General features: G+C 41.0%; 1 protein-coding gene across 1 annotated transcript in view; it reads right to left on the reverse strand.

The window, feature by feature from the left end:
- The window catches only part of rptor (regulatory associated protein of MTOR, complex 1), a gene marked incomplete in the record, with an annotated part of 186,644 nt that overhangs the window by 21,937 nt on the left and 142,701 nt on the right, over positions 1–22,006 (reverse strand). The window contains 6 exon segments of the mRNA XM_036137100.1: positions 5,862–5,963; positions 7,402–7,526; positions 7,665–7,779; positions 13,487–13,592; positions 21,215–21,325; positions 21,414–21,591. Coding sequence (XP_035992993.1) covers positions 5,862–5,963; positions 7,402–7,526; positions 7,665–7,779; positions 13,487–13,592; positions 21,215–21,325; positions 21,414–21,591 — 737 coding nt within the window.

The following is a 22,006-nucleotide window of genomic DNA, read 5'->3' on the forward strand; positions in this document are numbered from 1 at the left end:
AGTTTTTTGAAGAGAAAGGAAAAATAAGACATGCTTTTAAAAACTCTCAATAAATAAAGATCAAGGTAGTGTGATGTATTTGTATTACGCCTCCTTTACTTTCACACACCAGCAACAACTGAGTCCACCTGTGTGCGATTTACACTCAGCATAAATCCCGCAGTTCGGTGAAGGCCTTAAAGGTTTGATAAATTTGATTTAAACCAGAGTTAGATTATCAAAAAAATATCCCAAAGCTTTTGAAATGTGATATAACTTTGTTCAATCGGCTATCCAGAAATAGGACGTTTGGCTACAATGGAGTGGCTTGGATCAAAGCCTATTGATATGCTGGAATGGCCTAGTCAAAGTCTAGACTTAAATCTGTGGCTGGGACTTGAAAGCCGTTGCTTACTGACGCTCTCCTACGTCCCATCTGACCCGAGCATGACCCACGCTGCTATGAAGAACTGGCGGAAATATCTGTCTGTAGTTGAGCAAAGCTGGTGGAGACATTCATCGGAAGTGGTTCTACAGAACATGGACTCAGAGGGGCTGAATACAAAGACGCACACACATTGATTTTTATTTGTGAAGAGGTTTGAAAAGAATGCATGATTTATTTATAGCGTTGGTCTATCGTATAAGAGCCAAACAAAGTACACTTAAGTATGAGGTTGTGATGTAACAAAAAGGCGAAAGGGTTGAATGGAGGAAGTTCCTGCGTTTGACCGGGGCGTGGGGGTGAGTTAAAGGAACGTCGACTGTGAGTGAAAAAGCCAGGAGATCACGAAGCTGCCTGATCAAATATTAAATTGAAACGGAGGGATTTTGACATGATAGTGAGACGTTCTGCCGCTGCCTTATTCAGCCTCTCTCCAGACACGAGGGGGGGGAAACACAAAACAATATCAAAGACCCAGCAAAGTAAAAACAAGCCAGACAGTCTACAGAGATGCACCACTGGTATAAAAACAGCACAGAAGCACGCCATTGGATGATGGAGAGGGAGGTGAGCGAGGACAGGTCCAGCAGGTAACTAGGCTCCGACTATTTGTCTCTGCCAGCCTCTCCTTGAGAAATGTTCAGTCTTGCAGCAGCCGCCTTCAGAGCTACGCCACATTTCTTGGCAGCTCAAAGACGGAGTTTTAGAATATTTCATTGGGGTTTTTACATTATTAATGCCTCTGAGGATGGTTGTGGAAAATCCTGCAAACTCTGGCTTATAACCATCAACACGCTTTCTAAGTAAACGTCGTAACTCACGAGGGAATACTGGAGGCGCTGTGTGTATATGCTGGAGTGAAAACAGGTGGGTTTGGGAGGCTGTGGAGGACATTTTTTTAATGCTCCTGTCAAATAATAATAATAACAAAAATAAAAAAAAAACAAGCTGAAGCTCAAGTAAAAGTTCTGGAGAAAAATCACAGCTGATGCCTTCAGTGGAATCTGAGTCCAACCCGAGCAGCAACTGTCAATCCACCATAACAAGCACACCATTAAATGTGAGAGTCTTTGTGAAAACACTTGCAGAGAGAGACAAAGAGAGAGAGAGAGAGAGGGAAGAGCCTCTCAGGGCAATTTGTGGTGTGGGACTTATCCAGGCATGGAGGTTAGTTAAATGTGTCGCCTCTCTACAATCCCTACAATCCCCTTGGAGCTCTGCTGACTCTGGTGGGACCTCTGCGCTGCCTTCAGGTCATCCAGTCAGTTATCCTGACAGATCCAATCTTCAGTCACATGCGCCGTGAATCCGGCTGCGAGTTCTCCCCAACTGTGTTATTATTGTGCAATATCAAAGCTGTGACATAAATACACACGGCTTTGAAATAAATATTGAAATTAACAACTATGTCGATGCCATTAAGTAGAAATAAATGAAAAATGGCACATTAGAAAGAACACAATTGAGTTCTTTTTGAGACATGACTAAAGCTCTTTTTAGCCGTAAATATTGCAATGTGCAATTTAACTGGAATTCCTGCCGCAGTGGTTGTCTGATGAAAGTTGCACTTTGGGTGCCAGATCACCTTTACGTCACAGAAACATGCATTTACTAAACATAGCTCCTCACACGGAGACTTTAAATGTGACAGAAACTATATCTGGGCAAGAAGGGAGGAAATCTATTGATATGATCCACGACCTACCAGGACATTCACAAGCCATTGTTTTTTTTTTTACCAATTGGAAATTTTGCTCCAACAACATCTAAGATGGAATGGAAATGTTTGTTCTTTATGGCAGTGGTTTTCAATCCTGGACCACAGGCCTACATGTTTTAGATGCGTCTCTCATCTCCACCACACCTGGAACAAATGACTGCATTAAATCCCCAGCGGCTGTCGTGGGCTGTAGAGGCCTCTTCATCACCCATTTAGTCAGGTGTGTGGAGGAACGGAAACGCCTAAAACCTGCAGAACAGTAGGTCCTGAGGACCAGGATAGGTTGTTCCTGGAAGAAACTTCTGTCTAGAAGGCAGGTACGCTTTCTACCCTGATAGGCTCTAAACTTTCCTTCTTGATAAAGTTGGCATTGGCTATCGTGAGGTATCCCTGTAGATAACTTATTATAGGCTTATGTTTCTGGAGGATCCTAAGCCTATAACAGCACAACTACTACTTCCTGACTTTACTACTTTCTCCTACTACTCTCCATTTATGAATTATTAGCAGTTATTGCTGCCATCCCCTTTGAGTTCTCCACTTTTCCTCACCTTGGAAGACATGCCTGGCCCAATACTTAATGTTTAACTTTGCGTCTTTCCAGATCGAAGCTATTATTGGAGCTAGAGCTGAAAATAAACTATGCTGTGTTTTTCTTTTTCATACACTGCAAAAACGGAACTAAAAATCAGTAACATTTTCTTAAAATGTGTGTCTTTTTCCTTGATTTGAGCAGGTAAATAAGATGATTTGCCAATAGAATAAGATTTTTGCACTTAAAATAGGAACAATTTATCTCCATCATCTTATTTCAAGTGCAGTATATCTAATTATCTTATTTTAGGGGTCAAAATACTCATTCCATTGGCAGATAATCTTATTTACCTGCTCAAATCTAGGACAAAAACACAAATTTTAAGAACATTTTACTTATTTTTAAATTCGTTTTTGCAGTGATAGGAAGTGCTCCTAGACCAGCGCTACAGTGTTTTTTACATCTCCATTCTGTCCACTGTGTTGCAACTGATGCTCGCTCATGCTGAGCCTGGTTCTGCTGGGGGTTTGCTTCTGTTAAATGGGAGTCGTTACTCTCCACTGTCACCACATCTTTGTTCAGTAGGGAGGGTTGCACCAAAGTCAATAATTCTATAGAATCAGCTGTGATATCTCAGTTTAATAGCCTTTTACCAATTGGGATTAGATAATTAACTGAATTTTATTGCCCTGTATCAAAACTAGGATTGTTACTGAACTAGGGCTGGGTGTTATGGACCAAATATAATATCTAGATATTTTTAGGCTAAATGCCAATATATGATATTTATCTTGACATGTTTATTTTTCATAAAGTAATTATAATAAAGGCATCTGTGTATCAAAGCTTTATCCCAAATGTTGCACAAGCACATTTTTTAAACAGCTGCAGATAAAGATGATAAAATGCTGAAAAATAATCTACTGGAATACATAAAAGTATAATTCTAACTATCTGACTATGTGACTGTATTGGGAAGATACTGGAAAATATATATAACTGGACGTGTGTTTTATTTAAACTAGGGCTGGGATTTGGGAGCAGAACTAGTGTTTAAACGAGTAAATATCTGATTTCCCAGTGCAATTGAATGCAGTGCATGATGATCTACGAGCTACATAGCGCTCCCTCTCCCTGGTGGGTTTGCCAATTGCTGTTACCAAGTGAAGAGAGCCAAGGGCGGCGCTCTAGTCAACTAAAACGGTATTTAAAGTGTGACCTCGGATAAGCCCGAGCTGCTCAGGCGCGGAGCTGTGCCCACTTCCACCCCTGCGTTGGAGCTGGACTTCACTGAAACTTTGCTCAGTGCAGCGCTAATCAGATGCTGGATGAAGCACACAATTAAAATGAATGGATTCTAGAGCTCCACGGAGCTGGGGCACAAACTCAGTGTCTACGCCGCAGCTTAACCAAAAAGGATGGTCCTGGCAGGTCATTTCTGACTACATCTATATTATTTTGTAATTAATTGAAAGTAACAGGTTAAAGTCTCAGCCTTATGTTTTAAAAAAAATAATTCAGTGTATTTGGTGTGTTTCTTAAAGAATAAAGCATATGTTTGCTCTTGCGTTTTAAAAGTACAAAAGTGGGGTTATTAAATACAGCAATGTCTCTACAGATTTAAGATGTGTACACATACTTGCAGCTCTCCCGTTTCCCCCCCGAAACAGTTCTGACCCAGAAATGTAGAAGTGCTGGAGGCAGAAAAATGCGGAGCAGCTGGGAGTGAAGCATGGCAGTGTGTACTGTGTATGTGTCTGTGTGCGCTGCGGTGCAACACTGAAGACGGAGGGATGTTTCTGACATAAGTGTAGCGCTGCTGCCTGCCCTGGTTCACATAGTTGTGAATAAACTCAGCCTCAGGAATTATGGAAGTGTGTCAGCTAAGAGGCTAAACGTGACAGCAAATCCACGGACTGTCAACAGTTTGAGTCTTACGTGATCGGTTTTTCTGATGGAAGATAAACAACCCTGGAAGGGAAGACGGGGGGGGAAATTACATACCTGCTGAATGCATAATTCTGCAGTCAGGTAAAGCTAAATGTAGGCCACCCAGCAGGTTAAATGTGACAGAAACATGATGGATGGTGTCTCTGACAGGGGCTGACATCAGAGCTCACATTGTATTTGTTTACCTAACAGAGTTCAATTATACTCTGACAAAAAGAAAATCACAAACTACTAATAATGACAGGAACAGACTAAATATACAAATGCTGGATGGAAATTGAACTCTCTTCTTACTCCGTGTTCCAGGAGTTATAAAGTAGGAGACACATCCGGAGTATCAACTAAAAGTTTACCGACCTGGTCTCTGTGACCTCACTATTGTCAACTTTCTGGTGTGATGGACACCGTTGGGATAGTCTTGGCTATAATAAGGACCATTTACCACCCCTTACAGGATAAATAAATATACATTAAGCCGTTAAGATATGTATGAGAAAGTGTTTACTGGAGCTTTAGTGGATAGGTTTAGATTTTTTTTTCTTATGGCACACAAATTTACTTGATATGATCTGTTAATATCTCTTTATTAAATTTTGTGAATCCACTTTTCTGAGTAATTTCATGTTAAAATGTGATTAGAAATGGCAAAGCTTAACAAATTCGAAAGATAACATTTGAGGTTTTGTCCTTACTATGAGTTTTATTTTGGTTTTGAGCCGATTAATTTGTTTTCTATTAAATGGCCTCAATCCTTGATCCCAGTAATTATTCGTACATCTGTTCAAACAAATACTCTTTGACGTTGATGATTTTCTTGTCATGTTTGCAAGCATTAATATTTGTTGTGATCTGAATAAAAGAAATATACTATTATTGACTTTTGTGCTTTAGTCTGGAGCATTTGCAGTTTTAGTTGCTATTTGGAACCACAGACTAAAAAGGCTCCTCACTCTGCCTTTAAAGGGACCATATGGGATGTTATGAAGGGAAGGAAATGAAGTGCGCACAGGCTCCTAGAACTGCATAGATTCAACGTTTAAGCTTGTTTGAATCAATGCAGCAGCCTTTCTTTCATACTTGCTGTGGATGGAGAGGTGTGGAAGCATGACTGGGACAGGTCGGACATCGGGGTGGGGATGGATGAGTGTCCACCGACACTGTGGGGTATGGGCGGGGGACACGTAGTAATAAAAAGTGTTGATCTTTACTGTGGGTGCTGGAGGAGGGCTGACCTCTGGTGGTTGGCAGCATGTCTGAGAGGCCCTGCCAGGCCGTTACCATCTCTGGGTTCTTCTGGTCGGCAAAGTTCTTCCAGACACGCAAAGCTCCGTCGTCTGAGCAAAGGGAGGAGGCAGAGGAATGAGAGTTCAAAGACCAGACACAGCTCTACGGGTTCACCTCAATAAATGAAAATATACCTAATCAAAAGGAGGATTTATCTCAGTAATTCAATTGGAAAAATGAAGTTCATATTATGTAAGTTGATGAAACACAGGGAAATATATAATGTTTAATCACGTTAATTTTGATGATTATGAACGATGAAAATGAAAATTTAGCTAGTAGGAAAATTACTACACTATGCAAACCAATAAAAAGTCATTTTTGATTAAAGTTATTGACTTTGAGGGTAAGCCACAAAATAGTATTGCTAAAGAAGTTGGCTTCCATTACTATATGCATGCATCGTACTGGAAAGTTGAGTGGAAGGAAAACATATTGTAAAATAAAAATAAGGCAAAACAGGAGATTAGCATGTATATTTTAGTTAATTTGATTTCAGCATAGAGCTCAGTGTCTCTGGGGGCTAATTACATTTTTACTTTAATTGGGTGTGAACTATTCTCTATAATAAACAGATTCAGAATTATGTGAGTTTTTCCTTTCACTGAACTTCCCATTAATATGATTTGATGCAGCCCTGTGTGCCTGGCAGCTCTATGAGGTCTTTAAATCCGTTTTTATTTGATATCCAAACACTGGGGCAGGAGAGAATAACCAGGCTTTGTCAGCGGTAGCACCCAGGCTCTGGAACCGGCTCCCTGCTCCACCACTGATCCCAGACTTGTTAAATCAAACATTAAAACTCATTTATTCAGGCTGGCTTTTAATAGCAAGCAGCACCCCGACATTTAATGCCAGATTTTTTTTCTTTTTTCACCCGTTCTGATGGTTCTATGCTTTATTTGGGTTATTATTTTCTAAGGAGTCCTTTTTTTCCCCCAAACTCTTCTAAACGCCTTTAAACTCAGAATCTGAAAACATCAACTGAGAAGTTATACAGAGTGACATCTTAAAAGGCTGAGCACCTAAGAGAGGAAAAAGAAGACTGGAGCCTTGCCTTAAAAAAAAAACTCTGCAGCTAAAACGTAGCTAAGAGTTAAGCATAAAACATGTCCACTCGCTCCTACCAGCAGGTTATTACAAGCCATAAAAGTTCCCACCTGATTTATGCTCATTGCTTTACTTGTTTAAAGTGGTATCTGTATAAGAAATGGTATCCTTCAGTGCATGACTGATGGCGAAAAGCTCAATAAGCGCACATTACTTTTTGATGAGACTGAATTTAAAACAAATTAATTCCTGAGCATTTCATCAGTGTGAAGTGTGCAATTAAAGGCAACGTTTATTCTTAGTTTAAAAGTATGCCGTGAGGAACAAACAGAATAAATGAGTTTTAATGTAGAGTTGTTTTCTACAGAAAGAAAAATCCAGTTCAGACCGCTAATGTGGAATATTAGTATGATCTCGATGTGAGTTAGTGCTTCCAACCTGTCGCAGTGAGCAGCAACGAACAGTCGTGTCCGTTCAGGTACTCCATGGCTGTGATCCGCGTGTAGCGAGGGTTCCCGTTGTAGAAGTAGTCCAGCCTCTCGCCCTTCTCCCAGTCCCAGAAACTGGTGGAGACAAACATAACCAGGCTCCCAGGTCAGGATAATTATACAGGAAACAGAGCTAGCTCCACAACAATATTCCTTCAGACAATCCTAGAATGCTTTGCTGAGTGCTGAGTGCTGTATTCCTCCGTCTCTGACCAGATGCTGTCCTTGTCGGCCACAGCGATGCAGGTGTTGAAGGGGTGAAACTTCACAACGGATGGTACTCCGGGGTTACGGTTGATGAATATTTGGTCGTCTAGACGGGAAATGCCTGTAAGAAAAACATTAAAAAGGACAATTTGTGTAAAAATGTGTCTAAACTCAGATGGTTGCATGTTTATTTCCTGTAGCCAACGCCTCCTGTCTCAGATTTTAATATATTGAGCAATTTAATTGTTTCTAAAGTTCTGAGACCAGTTAGATAAATGAAAAGTGAGTCCAGGAAGCTGTCACTGCAATACTGCTGCATTACAAAAAGTAAAATCATTTATGATGAACAATTGGTGATAATGCTCCACAAGCTGCTAACCTGACAACAGCCAGCTGCATGTTTCGCTCCGCCTAGCTCCACTCACATACATCTGGGAAACTGCCATAGGAATTGCCTTTACTGAAGGCTGGGTCTTATCAAAACTCCTTGCATATGATTGGATAAGCCACTTGTCCGTCATCTTTATCGACGTGCTATTTCAACCACTCACACCGAAGCTAACCCGTGACGCTGATGAGACCGACGCAGGAAAAAAAAATATTTTTTTTTATGTTTGTGGCTCTAGTGGCATGCATTTTATTGACAGTGAGCTGACAGGAAGAGGGGGGAAGACAGGCGGCAAAGCGCCGCGGGTCGGAGTCGATCCCGGGCCGACCGCGTCGAGGACTAAAGGCCTCCTTATATGGTTCGCGCTAACCGCTAACCGCTCCGGGGCGCCGAATCCGGTCGGGAGAACGGCGAAAACATGGTTTCCACCAACAAAAGCTTTCAGAGCCGTTCTCTGATGTTCTTTTAATGAAACAATATCAGATAGATTGGACAACACGGAAGAAATAGCAGCATCAATGCTAACGCTTGCTTCCTCGATGCGAGCCGCCATTGTTGTTGGAATCTCACGGTGGCTTCTCCACTACGTCACATCCATGAAACACCCGCCCTGCGTCCTGATTGGCCAGACCATAAATTTGGTTGGGGAAATCAATTTGAATGAGCGGTGTCCCAGATGTATGTGAGTGGAGCTAGGCGGAGCGAAACATGCAGCTGGCTGTTGTCAGGTTACAAGCTGCAGCCTCGTTCTGTCTGACTGGCTGATGCTGAAAGCAATCAGCCAATCAGGAGTAATAAACTGGTCTGGAACACTCCTTTTATTTGTCCCTTAGTGCATCAGCGGCAAAGCTGTAGGCAAATAGAAACACACATTATATACAATAATAACCAAAAGCTACAGCATTTTTATTACATTGTTGACAAAGGGGGAAATCATGCAGCCAAGTAATTAATATGTAAGATAAATTAATATGTAAGACAACTTTCTTAATGTTTATGTATTCAGGAATGCGGAAAGAGTTGCAAAGAACTGCAGAAATGTACATTTATTATTCATTTAGTTTGTTTGGAGCTTGTTACACAGACAAGAAGAGGTTCTTAAACCACAAGTTCTCCGGTTCTCCAAGGCCCATTACTCCAAACATATAGTAATGTTCATTCTAGCATCTTTTATATCGTGACAAAGCGTGTACGACAATAACAACGTTTCTATTTACACTCACTGACTCCTCTATGAGGTACACTTTGCTTCTGCTGGGTTGGACCTCCTTATGACTTCAGAACTACCTTAACTCCACACAGCATAGACTCAACAAGGTGTCAACATTTTCCCCAGAGATTCAGAGCCATACTGTCAAAAGAGAATCACACAGTGGCTGCATGTCTGTCTGCTGCCAACATATCTGACACCGATACCCGGTGCTATCACATCCCAAAGACCCTCTGTTGGACTGAGATGTGGTGCCTGTGGAGACCACAGGAGTACAGTCGACTTATGTTCAAGAAAACCTTTTGATTTGAGCTTTGCGTCATGGTGCATCACCCTACAGGAAGTAGCCATCAGAAGGTGGGCGCACTGTGGTGTTTAAATGATGCCCAGCTGGAACTAAGAGGTAAAGTGAGTTCAGAAAAAAATCTGTCAGAGCATAACACAACCAGCAGCCTGAACCGTTGGCTCAAGGCAGGACGGATCCATGTGTTCTTGTTGTTTACACCAGGTTTTGACCGTAGCATCTGAATCTGACAGCTGCAATCAAGAGTTATCAGACCGGGCGACGGTTTCCTGTCTGGTACTGTGCGATTTTGGTGAGCCTGAGTGAATTTTAGCATCAGTTTCCTGTTCTGAGTTGACAGAAACAGCACCTGGTGGCGCCTTCTGCTAGTGTAGTCCATCTGCTTTAAGGTATAACATGTGGTGCCTTCAGGGGTCATATAGTCACCGTACCTTGGTTGTTAAGAGGGGTTATTTAAGGTTAGTTTCTATTATTTCTAACAGGTCTACCCTTCTCCTCTGAACTCTGACTTTAACAAAGCGTTTTTTTTCTTCCACACAACGGGACATTGAAGCGTTTCTTTCTCCTTTCTGGACCTATTTATGTAGAATCGATGGAAAGGGTAGCGTGAAAATCCCAGCGGACAAGCAGTTTCTGAAGTACTCAGACCAGCCCGTCTGGCAGAAATCAACAACAATACATTAACATTCAGTTCAACCCTGTGTCTTTTGAAACTTAGTTTGAACTTCCGCAACAAGCAACTAAACTGGTATACCTAATAAAGTGGCCAAGTAGCACCAATCAATATGCAGGAGCCTTTACTGTGGCTCAACTTATTTTTGAAGAAATTTACTATTTTAATAGGACCTAGTAATTTATGTGTCCAGTATTTTAAATACGCGTTTGGTACGAAGTTGCATCAAGATAATTTTTACTTTCCATGCTTCACCTAACAAAAAAAACTTAAGCAACATTTTTAAGTTTTTCACACAGCATGATAAACTTTTAGTAGGAGAGGAACATTTAAATATGTCGGAGTGGCCAGTGTGCAATGCTAAAAAAAAAAAAAAAAATAAAAAAATCTACTCTCCAGTCAGAAGGTCTGGGCTCAGAATCGGAATCAGCTTGAATCGCTAAATTTGTGCACACATAAATAACTTTGGTTACCCTTTCACTCTCAGTGAAGACATTTTAAATATAAATATTCAAAAAAGTGAAATGGAAATATTTTTTGTAAATATTTATATACAAATGTTTCACAAAAGAGGAAAGCCTGGTTGGATTGGTCTAAATATGCCTGGTATCAGTCTGGGCTCCATGACTGTCACCGTTCATCAAAGAGACAGCCTGAGGGAGGAAGCTGGCTCTGTGGTGACCGGCTCTGTAAACGAGCAAGTCTGAACAGTCCGTGTCCAGGATGTGCGGGGTCCACAGAGATGATAGCTACCCTTTTCCTGACCCTGGACCCGCACAAGAACACGTTGCAAAACACTTCCTGGTCATGGTGCATAACAGCAATGTAAATATTAACCATGAAAATAAATTTGCAAAGGATAATGTTACAGAAATGTGACAGAGAATATGTGAAAGAAGCTAAAGATTAAGGCGACGACAAGAAGGTGCCCCAAACTCAAAAGACTTGGAACTCACCGCCACAGACAAATAAGACAAATGCCAGTGGAAACATGCAAAAACCTGGTCAGCGATTATAAGAGGGTTTTATTTGCTGTAATGTCAGTAATGGTAATTATTTTTGTGTTGGCATTGTTTCAAACAATAACACAATTATTTTTATAGGAGGGAGAAAAAGTGTCATCTTTTAATTACAGTAAGAGAACAAGAACATAGACCTGAAAACTGCAGTTTTATGACGTCACCAGCGTCTTAAATTAAGCTTGAAGAGCACAACATGGGAATAAAAGCGAATAAGTTAAATTTTCACCCGAAAAAGTGGGCAACTTCCCCATCACTAAAACATTGTTATATAGCGGCGAGCATCTAGACACGGAAAAAGGTGAATAAAAAAACTGAATCAGTTTCAAGCTTTCTCCTCAGCTGCCCTGCCCTCAGCCTTCCTCCACCTCGGCGTTGCTCCTCCTCCTCCTCCTCCCGTCTCGTCTCTCTCAGGAGGGCGCCGACTGAATGAGGGCAACCCTTCCACTTCTTTAAAAAAAAAAAAAAAAAAAAAACCTGGGAGGGGAACGCGATGATTGAGCGGGCGCTTAAAAGATATGGAGAGATCTACGTGAGCAGAACTCAGCTCTGACGTCAAACGCCTCGTGACTGCCTGTGTGTTTGTGTGTGTGTGTGTGTGTGTGTGTTAGAGAGGGCTGCCAGTGACGTTGGGTTTCTTACTTATTCTGTTTGAGAGCCCTCTAACTTCACAGGAGGATTCTGTGAATACGTTGGCACTCCAGGCTCTGTAATGAGTGTATGTGTATGTGTGTGTGTGTGTGTGTGAGAGAGAGAGAGGAGTCCTGTGCCTCACGGAGCAGGATGTCTCCAGATGCAAACTGATTTCCATCTATCCTCTCACTGGTGTGAATTATCGGCTATGTTTTAGAATCTTCTGCTGCTTTTATTTTGGGGGTGGGGGGGTTGGAGGGGGTTGAAGCTAAGAAAATCACTGATGAAGTTCATGACAAGATATTTGCAGTGTGGCTGGTGTGTTTTCTGTTTCGTTCAAATGCACTTTGTCTATATACATCAGACCAGCTTGTGTTGCTGGGGGAAAAATAGTAAAAAAAACAAAACCCCCCCCCCCAAAAAAACCAAAACAAAAAAACACAGGTTTGTAAAAACCCTGTATCCTACGTTTAAAAACGAGCTTCTTAGGATTGTAGTCTCTATTGCCCACCTCAAATTACTTGTTTTCTAAGTGCCATGACATTAAAAAGCTGACTTGTATGTAATAAAGTATTGCTCAAGTAAGCCTAGGAAAAAACTGAGAAGATCTCTGATATTTGGGATCTATGTACAGCCGGACGTGAGACAAAGACTTGTAGACTCGCCGCAAACACTCAACTATAAATGTTTAATAACCAGCATCAACTCAGACATCTCTTATTCTGTGTCGGTGCAAGTAAAACTCTTAGGTTACAAACACACAGTGATGCCTAGAGGGAGTTTGGCATCATTACAGTCAGTAACAATACCTATAAAACACTTTGCTGGGGAAGAAAATCCCCAAAAGAATAAAACACATCATTAGCATTGAAATCTGTCTTTTTGGTGGGACTACAGTCCATAAATACGAAATTATTATTTATTTATAGTCTGGTTTTGCACCCTGCCTGACAGTTTAGATAAAAAAACATTTAGTCACATTCAAAGTATGGCTGGTTTTCAGTTAAATCATCTTGCCGTTACACTGTTTGAAACTTAATGTTTGGAGTAATTTTTAAACCAGGAGTGAAAATATGAAAATATTTACTATTCCTGTGAAGAGGTCAAAGTAGCCTTTCTGAAATATGACAGCAGTGGAGAACGGCCTCCTGGTACCTGCTAGTTCTATTTTCTCTGCTTTTGGTGGTTAGTTTGCATCTATTATTTCCCCTAACACCTTTCTTGCTACGTTGTTGACGATTCTGTTGGTCAAACCCAAATATTTTGGCTATTTCAGGAGCGCCACATCACTAAGAGACCTTATTCATTTTCTGATGTTTCAGAGTTAAATCTCTCTTTTACTTGACCATATGTTCATGCACACCTCGATACACGGTGTTGCTCTCCTTAGACTACACCCCTCCTTCATTACACACCTGATATGCTTAAATGAAAAAAAAAAAACACTCAAGTTTATACAGCTTGAAGTTGGAAACGTATGCATAAAAATTATGATGTGGTCAAAAAGTCCAATACATATGCAAACAGTGTAAATACAAATTTTCTGTAAGTGTTTACAAATGTGTAAATTTTTGCACGTGTGATTTGTAAGCGATGCTGACCTTTTTGCGTGATGACCCGGCTCTGTCTTCGGACGCGGGCGTTTCTCAGGAACCTCCACTGCCGCTCCATCCTCACCTGACTCTCCAGGTCATGCTCCTCTGGGATCTGAGATGACGCAAGGCAACAAACACAGACATTACTCCTCCATTTGAATACAGAATAACCGTTGGAGGACACATGGATGCGCTTCAGTCCTGTCGCTTTCTGCAAAAAGCTTGGATCAAATTTCACGTTTATTTTTTTTCTTTACAAGAAGAAATCAGTGCCAAACAATAATAAATCACGCTTCTGTGTTTTCTGGCTTTACAAGGAGAGCAACAAGTCTTCTAAAGGATAATTAGTTCACCAATGAGGCATCTTTGACAGAGTAACCCAATAGAGACCTTAAATTTGTTGTTTTCTATCCATGAGACACGAGAAAAGCCAATTCACACAAAATGTGCGATTTAGAAAAAGATACGTAATCTATTATTAGTTGATCTTTTTCTCGCCAGGGTGTAAACTACTTGAAGATCTTCTTTGTAATATGACTAAATGAGATTGTCATTACTTATTGTTGAGTGTCAAGTCTTAAATGTAGAGAAAATAGTTTTCTTTATTACTCATTCCCCAAAGTGACCTATTTATGAACCCTGGATATTTTCATGTTACTTTATGCTTTCCCCCCACTTCCTTGAAACGTCGGCTGAAAAAACACCAAATAATACTTATCCATTAAAATGTCACAAAAATGATAAACAAAAAGGAAAACCAGGGAAAAGCATCCTCCAATGAATACGTTGCTGCAAAAGAAGCATTTAATGTTGCCCGTCACTCTGGAACCCTAACGCTAGCCCTTAAACTGGGAGAACGCCATCCAAAAACGGCAATTTATTAGACTCCCTGCAACCCTGTCAATGGCTCCAGCAAGGAGCTGTCAGAGGACGGTCTCTTCAAGTTCAGGCTCAACAATACTAGAAACAAATGTGCTTGTTCAAATGGAACGGCACCAAGTTTGGCAAAAAAAAAAAAAAAGCACATCAGGGCAAACAGCAATAACACCCGTAGAGCACAGCGGTGGAGGGGCCATTATTTGGAGTTGTTTTGAAGCCATGCTGAACATGAACTACTCCACACAGCAAAATCTAAAGATCTCTGAGTCAGATACATATTTGGTGAGTAAATACAAAACAGCAAAACAAACAGAGGATGAAAATATTTCTAGACTCCTCTATGCGGGAAGATATTGCCACGAACTGTGATTCCACGAGCTACGTCTAGAGTATTTTTGTATGCATTTACAGTTAAAGGCAAAATTAACCACATGAAGATTTAAAAGCTTTGTTCTGATAGGAAGTGAAGGAGGCATCTCAAAATCTGTGATAACGTTAAAAGGAGGATCAATAGAATTTTCTATATTTTTTTTTTCTTTACAATTTATTTAAAAAACGGCATGTTAAAAAATATTCTTTTCAATGATGAATAGAACAAATCTAGGTATTAAAGCAATTAAACCAGTTTTATAATTGCTGGTCAGCAAAGATATTTTGATTTATCTTTGCTCCAAATCTTTGAGGTTGGAAGGCCTCCTTTCCATCACCCTAATCTCTAAAAATCCCTCCACAGATTCTTTATCAGAGTCTAGTTGGGCTTCCGGCTGAGCCGCTCCAAAATCCAATCCTTGAATCCAGTAAGAAGAAACTTGTTGGTCAGATTAAAAGATTACCTAAATTACCTGGGGAATGATTGATTTTGGACTTGACTCTAATAGCAATAGATATTTTTGTTCATCTAAATACCTATATGTAGGACATTAAATATGTGTATGAACTCTTTTTGTTAGCATCGGCGAGTAGAGATATAAATCTTTGGAGTTATTTTTTCTAAGTATATTTAAAACAAGCAGCAATGAGACAAAATATATTAAGCTAGAATAAAATAAGGAATCTTTAACTTGTAGCTTCGGCATCCTTCATCTTGGAAAACAAAATTGCTCCAAGAAATGCAAATGGCAAATCCACAAAAATGGTTAGCTGGACTTTCATGTCCTTGTTTAGCAGCTCTGCAGCAAATACTCTGATATAATTGTTAATAGAGAATGGAGAAAACTTAACCGCTGGAAACGTATGCCCCAAACTGACCACATCAAAACTTTTTGCATTCAAAGTACAAAACAAAATGTATTTAATGGCTGAAAAAGTGGATTATGCAGCATATGTCTCCCTTTAAGTTTTTTTTAATTCATTTCAGGTCTTTAGTTAAAATATGCATTTACAGAATTTCTATATTTTGGGTTATTTTCTCTTTTTATTTACATCCCAAGCGGTGCATACTGTTTTACTGTCGTAAAAGCACAAAATCATAGAAGAGACTACACTGTTCTCCCCCTTAAGTTTTACACCTAACTCTGCTGTATCACTGTTAGTGACGCTCGGTTATAAGGAAAATGACTCAAGGTATCCATATCACTTCCTGTAATTACATCTAATCACATCGGCTGAGCAGGGGGACAACAGGGGGTGGGAAATAATTTGATTAAGTCTTGCATAACAAAAGAGACCCCACAGAATAGGTGCCCGGCTTTAAGTGAACAGAATAAGTTTTTCATTAAGGCTGCATTAAATATGCAGTGTAAAATAAAGTGCATGTCCAAATGAATGTATTAAAATCATACATCACAAATATGTTAGAGTAAATAAACAACAGGGGGAGAGAGCTGCATGCGTGTGGCTTTTAATGATGGCTGCCCATGTGTGCTTATTAAGCATCTTTCTGCTGCAAAGCCTTCCACACCCACTGAATGCTAAACAGCCCCGACACACAACTCCAACTACATGTGACCCACGCTACTACTGCACGTTATCACCATTCCTGTAGCATCCTGACACGTGTATCTGTGTGTGTGCGTGACTTTGAAAGAAACGCACACTCAAGCACCTCCGAGTCCAGTCCCTGACTAAATAAATTTGGCCATGTCAGATGTGGTTCATGAGCACTTCCTTGGGGACTTTCTGGTTTCTAACTAAGAGAGGAAGGCAGGCTGAGCAGTGAGACTCTGACGTGTTTTCCAAGCTGGGAGTGTGGCTGTGAGGGTTATGTCAAGGTAAAAGCCTGCTCACACTGCTGTTTCCAGGGCTGCCGCCCTGCTGCGTGTCAGCAGCTACCACGTCGTATAATGAGACCCTCCAGTGATAGATGAGTGTTAGCTCCACACATGGTAGAGCTGTAGTAAAATACGCACCGCGTGACGTGGCAGAAACTACGAGAGCATTTGTCATTGTGGGGAAAAGTTTCTCACCGGGAGCACAGTCGTCATGCGTTTTAGACTTTTAAGATCTGGTGTGCTCTTGTTTCAGAGTGAATCTGAACAATAAGAATCGGGGAACGTGTTGGGATTCATTCATTCTAGCCCAAATCTCATGACTGCTTTGCCTTCCATAATCTTACTGTGATCTTATGGATTACCGTATGCCATGTCTTTATTTCACTGTGCTTTTGACACTCTGTGTGCTAATTAGCAATTAGCACATTTTAAACTGTATGAAAGAACCAAAATCTTGTCTTAAAGCGAATATTCAAGACCATCCAACATATATGTGTCCAAAAATTAAGAGAAGCTTGAGATGAGACAGTTTTTGCTTTTTCCTTTTTTGAAACCAAACCTTTTTCAAACCTTGAAGTCAGTCAGTACCAAGTTAACAATCAAGCTTCAACATTTTTTCCATGTATATTACTTTTAAGTGGCATTTTAGGCTTAAATTTTGTAGTTGCATGGATTTGCAACATGCACTAGACAAGTACACTAAAATTAAAAAAGTAATCATTAAAAGTTTTATTTAGAAGTTGCTACAGTAAGTATGAGTCCCGCTGGAAACTGATTCCACCAAAGAGTCTAATGGCCAAAAGACTTGGTATAAAGTACTGGTACCATTAGCTTTTAAGACTTGTATTAACTCCGGTCTAATTCCTACACAGGCAGAAGAAATAGCAGTTCAATGCTATATTTACCTGCAGATAATACAGTGGAATGATACAGGAATTTCATTAATGACCTGTCTCTTATTTCGTTGCAGCTATTTTAAAGCTGCTGTCAATAATTAATGGTCTGATGGGGAAAATAGGGTGGCCTTACAGTACTTGGTTCAGCAAATAAATAACTTCATGGTGATGTTTTTCAAAGTTTTCCAAAACTTTGCAGACAAATATAGTATAATAAGTTGAATACAAAGAACCAGGAGAAAAAACAGAAACAAACAGCTGGTGTTTTATTCTGTTTGGTTGAACAAGGTTTGTTGCATTTGCTTGTTTTACTGTCTTTACATTGGTTATAATTCTAATCCAACGAGCAACTCTCAGTTTTTACACTTTGCAAAAAAACCTCCATTCAACTCCAGGTTCATTGTTGGCTTCTTTACACCGGCAATGTATCGCAATAATCATTTTTGTGAGGCACACACAGTGTTCACTGTGTTGGCAGCACAAAGCTTGATAAACTTAAAAGTAAGATGTTCTGCAAAATGTTATTTTAGAGTGGTTAGAATAAAGGCGTCCAACTTTTTGCTTTAATGTGGAATTAAGATGTCAATTATCAGGTTTGAGCAAGAGAGAAGCTTTGACTAGAGGCTATATTAAGAGTAAGATCAGTGAGATAAGGTACTATTCACATAAGGTACCAGGTACATAAAAAGGTCTGCTGCATCTTTTTGATAAGCTTCTCAAATGTCACAGCATTTATTTCTGTGCAGAGTTATATGTACTGCCAGAGTCGGACGGCTGCCTAAGTTCTACTTCAGAACATCTGAAAGATCATCATTGGGGTTACAGTCTGGACTCTGTGTTGCAAATTATGTGTGAAAATGACCTTATCCACTCTTGCACAATCTGAAGCTGCCGATGATGGTTCCCCACTACCCCTCCAGTTGTTAATAATAAGGTGGACAGTTCTTAACCCAATTTTAATAGTTTCAGCGCTCTCTTTAGACATTTGTCTTTGCTTCATGCAGGCAATCTGACCCTTTAGATTGACATTATTAGCTAATTACAAGCTACCCGTCACTTGAACAACTTGGTGACAGCTGACGGGCGGCTCATGCCTACACGCTTTGTAAAATCCAGGTGGTCATTTTCATTTGGTAAAGCGATGTTTGATATTTGGAGGAAAGGGTGTAGATACGTCTGAAAAAAGAATGATAAGAGGCGAGGAATGCGACAATGTTTGAAAAGGGCCAGACATGGAGGGGAGTGTGTGAGCACGGGTGAAGAGGAAAAACAGACTGGCAGTAAAGTAAAACTAATGATAAAGGGCACAGAGGGCGGATGAACAAGACGACCGACAGAGCATGGAAAGGCTAAAAGATGACTGGATGGAAGGAGTCTGTATGACAGCCGGCGGAGGAGACTTCAGAGTGAGGTTTTTTTTGCCGTAGTGCGAATCTAAACGCTGCGTTTGCAAAACAAGGTTGAGTGCTACCATAAAACTCTTCCTCCATTACAAAAAGCTACTGTGTTGATGTGAGCGTGCCTCCAAGTTTTCACATCTCTGTGTCAGCGGCTGTGTGAGTGTTTCCCTAAACCTTAAACGTTTGGAAGACGGTCCTGATTTACTTTCTTATACTTGATGTACAGCTTCCTGTGTCGCTTTTTGTTGAATTGGCTAATACAAATAATGGCAGATTTAGAAGATGCTTAGTGTCGATTTAAAAAAAAAAAAACATGGAGACTTGAGTAAATATTAGAAAATCCATCACCAGCTAACAGGCGTTACAAAAATAACTCCTGTTAATCTTAAATTTCCCTGCGGAGGATGTTACATTATGAAGCTCAGAGAGCTCAACTATTCAGCAAAACCATCTTGAATAAGCAGCAGTGATTGGTCCTTGCCTTATAGGTTTATCACTATTTAAAATAAACTTTGCAACCCTGACTTCTTGTACCTGAACTGATCGCTGCGTTCCTAAACCTCAGCAAAATGCGGGAGAGACAAAACAGCTACCATGAAAATTCACATGAATATGTGAAAATAACCGGTCATATCCCTTTTCACTGTTGCTTAGCAACGGCGACGGAGGATAGCTCAACAGGGCGAGCGGGGTCGGCGGTTTGATCCCGGACTTCACAGTCAAAGTGTTGAAAAGTCCTTAAAAAAGACACTGAAGGCTGATTTGTCTCTGAAGCCCTTTATCACTGTGTGTCGATAAAAAGCAGTTTAAAAAGAGACGACCGAATGTTTCTGTGGACGTGTGCGAGTGCAGCTTTTAGTCTCTCCCGTCCTGTCAGATGTCAAAGAGACTACAAACGTGCTAAATACGCGCAGTCCATTCCTGGTTCAGCCGCTACCTGAAGTCACCAGAGCAAGGAGAAATCACAGAGGAAGGGAATGCAGCTGGAATCGCATATTTCACAAATGCTGTAGAAAAACAAACATAACCTTTTTTTTCACCATCTGACATCAAATTCAATTAAATTTTATTTATGTAGCCCTAATTCACAACACGTCATCCCAAGACACTTTGCATCTAACCAGACTAAACTTAATAGACCAATTGGGACGGTCCATTTCTGCTTTAATTTTAGGGCTAATGTCTTAATATTTTTTCCCTCCCTTGACCTATGCTGTGAAGTGCACCAGGTCCACCTGCACCAAAATGGTCCTACATCATGATGCTGCCACCTCCGTACTTCACAGCAAGCCGCCCCTCCCCCCACTCCCCTCCAAATGTAACTGTGGTCATCATGGCCCCAAACTCCCATCTTTGGCTACGTTCACATGCAAGCCTGAAGTGACCCAATTCTGATTTTTTTGTCCATATGCGACCTGTATCTGATCTTTTTATCACAGTCTGAACAACAGAGATCGGATTTTTTCAAATGCGACCCAAGTCGCTTGGATATGTGGTCCTGAATCCGATACGTATCTGATCTTTTCTAATGCGACCTGTGTCTGTATGGCCGGGTCGCATTTATCCGACCTGTACGTCACCGATACGCGACAAACGTCACTAACGGTGGATCTGGCTGTACCAAAGAGGTTGGCAAAAAAAACCAAACAAAAAAAACGTAATATATTAATATATTGTGCGGTAACAAGCACCTGTTTCAAGTCAACACAGCCCTGCGGCAACGCGTTTACTCGCTGCTAGGGCCGCCGAAGATTTGTGTTTTTACGTGAGAGCACTAAGAGATCCGTTCAGACGCACATAAAGGTTGCCTTTCTCATTCTAAAATTATGAATAAAGTCCGTATCAGCAAAGTCGCTCACATAACTAAAATTTGTCTCTCTTCCTTTTCGATCTTCTTAAAAAGATTGCGTTGGTAATGTGCTGGCTCCGGTTGGAGAATAATGTAAAGAACGCAAAATACGCTGCAGCATTACGATCCACGTTTACTTCCGCAAAGAATGAGCACGCTTGCTACGTATGACGTCATCGCGTCCTCTACTGCGCATGCGGGACACTTAGGCGTATGAATGCAGTTCACACAGGAGATCACATACAAGTCGTATATATTTGGGAACGTGAACGGACACGGAAAAAAATCCGATTTCACAAAAAAATCTGAATTGAGCATTAAGGCCTGCAGTGTGAACGTAGCCATAGTTCCAGTCTCTTGGCCTTTTTGGGCCTATTTGCCTGCTGTTTCCAAAGTAATGTGGCTGTCTAACTGCTAAACCAGAGAAATCCTAAAGCAGGTTTATTTGTTTCGTCGTCTGGAGCATTTTAGAGGAGACGGTTTAAAACAGGGACACCCACCTTCATGACAGGCTGAGCGAAATACTTGGCACTCCAGTCACACAGGCCAGTCTGCAGCGCCAGACTGACGTAGTTCCTGTGGCCCCCCGGCTCCTCGCCATCTTCAGCTGCCTGAACCAAAACACAGAAAGAAATGCTCAGCCATGAGGGACGTCTCAGCCCGTTTTTTTTTACCCGCAGCGTAGCGTGCTTCCCTCACCTGCTCCGGTCCCTTGTCAAACATCTTGCGTGTGCGGGGGAACTGGTGTGAGTGGGGGGCCTGTCCTCCCAGCGTCGGGGTGTAGGGGGGCCGTGTGGCTGGCTGCTCTCTGACGGGGGGTTTGGGGACTTCGTTGGTCAGGCTGGAGCTGCTGGTGCTGGGCATGGGCGGAGAGCCGCTGGAGGAGTGAAGAAATTTAGATCAAATAAACACGTAGCTTTAGCCGTGATTTCTACATCAACGCCTATTCATTTATATTTATTATATATTTCACTCTAGTCCACAGTTAACTTCCACCTACCAGGAAATCTAGGATATCTTTATGCTTCCTACTGCTGCTGAGCTTTTTGGAGTTACTGATCTCAATTTTTCCAGCAGGACTTTACACCTTCCCACTCTGCCGGGCGTACCAAGTGACCTTGGTGTTACTGTGCTTAATTGGTGGGAAAGCTGGAATGGCCTGAACCCCATGGAGAGTCCTTTTTATCGTTCTTATGCAACACTCAGATTGTTCCGAGTCACACAATTTTGGGCTTTTATGATCTGCAAGCCGTAATTACAAAACTATGAGAAATAAAGGCTTGAAATATTTC

The sequence above is a fragment of the Fundulus heteroclitus genome, chromosome 5, assembly GCF_011125445.2.
Source record: "Fundulus heteroclitus isolate FHET01 chromosome 5, MU-UCD_Fhet_4.1, whole genome shotgun sequence".
In the NCBI taxonomy this organism is placed as follows: domain Eukaryota; kingdom Metazoa; phylum Chordata; class Actinopteri; order Cyprinodontiformes; family Fundulidae; genus Fundulus; species Fundulus heteroclitus.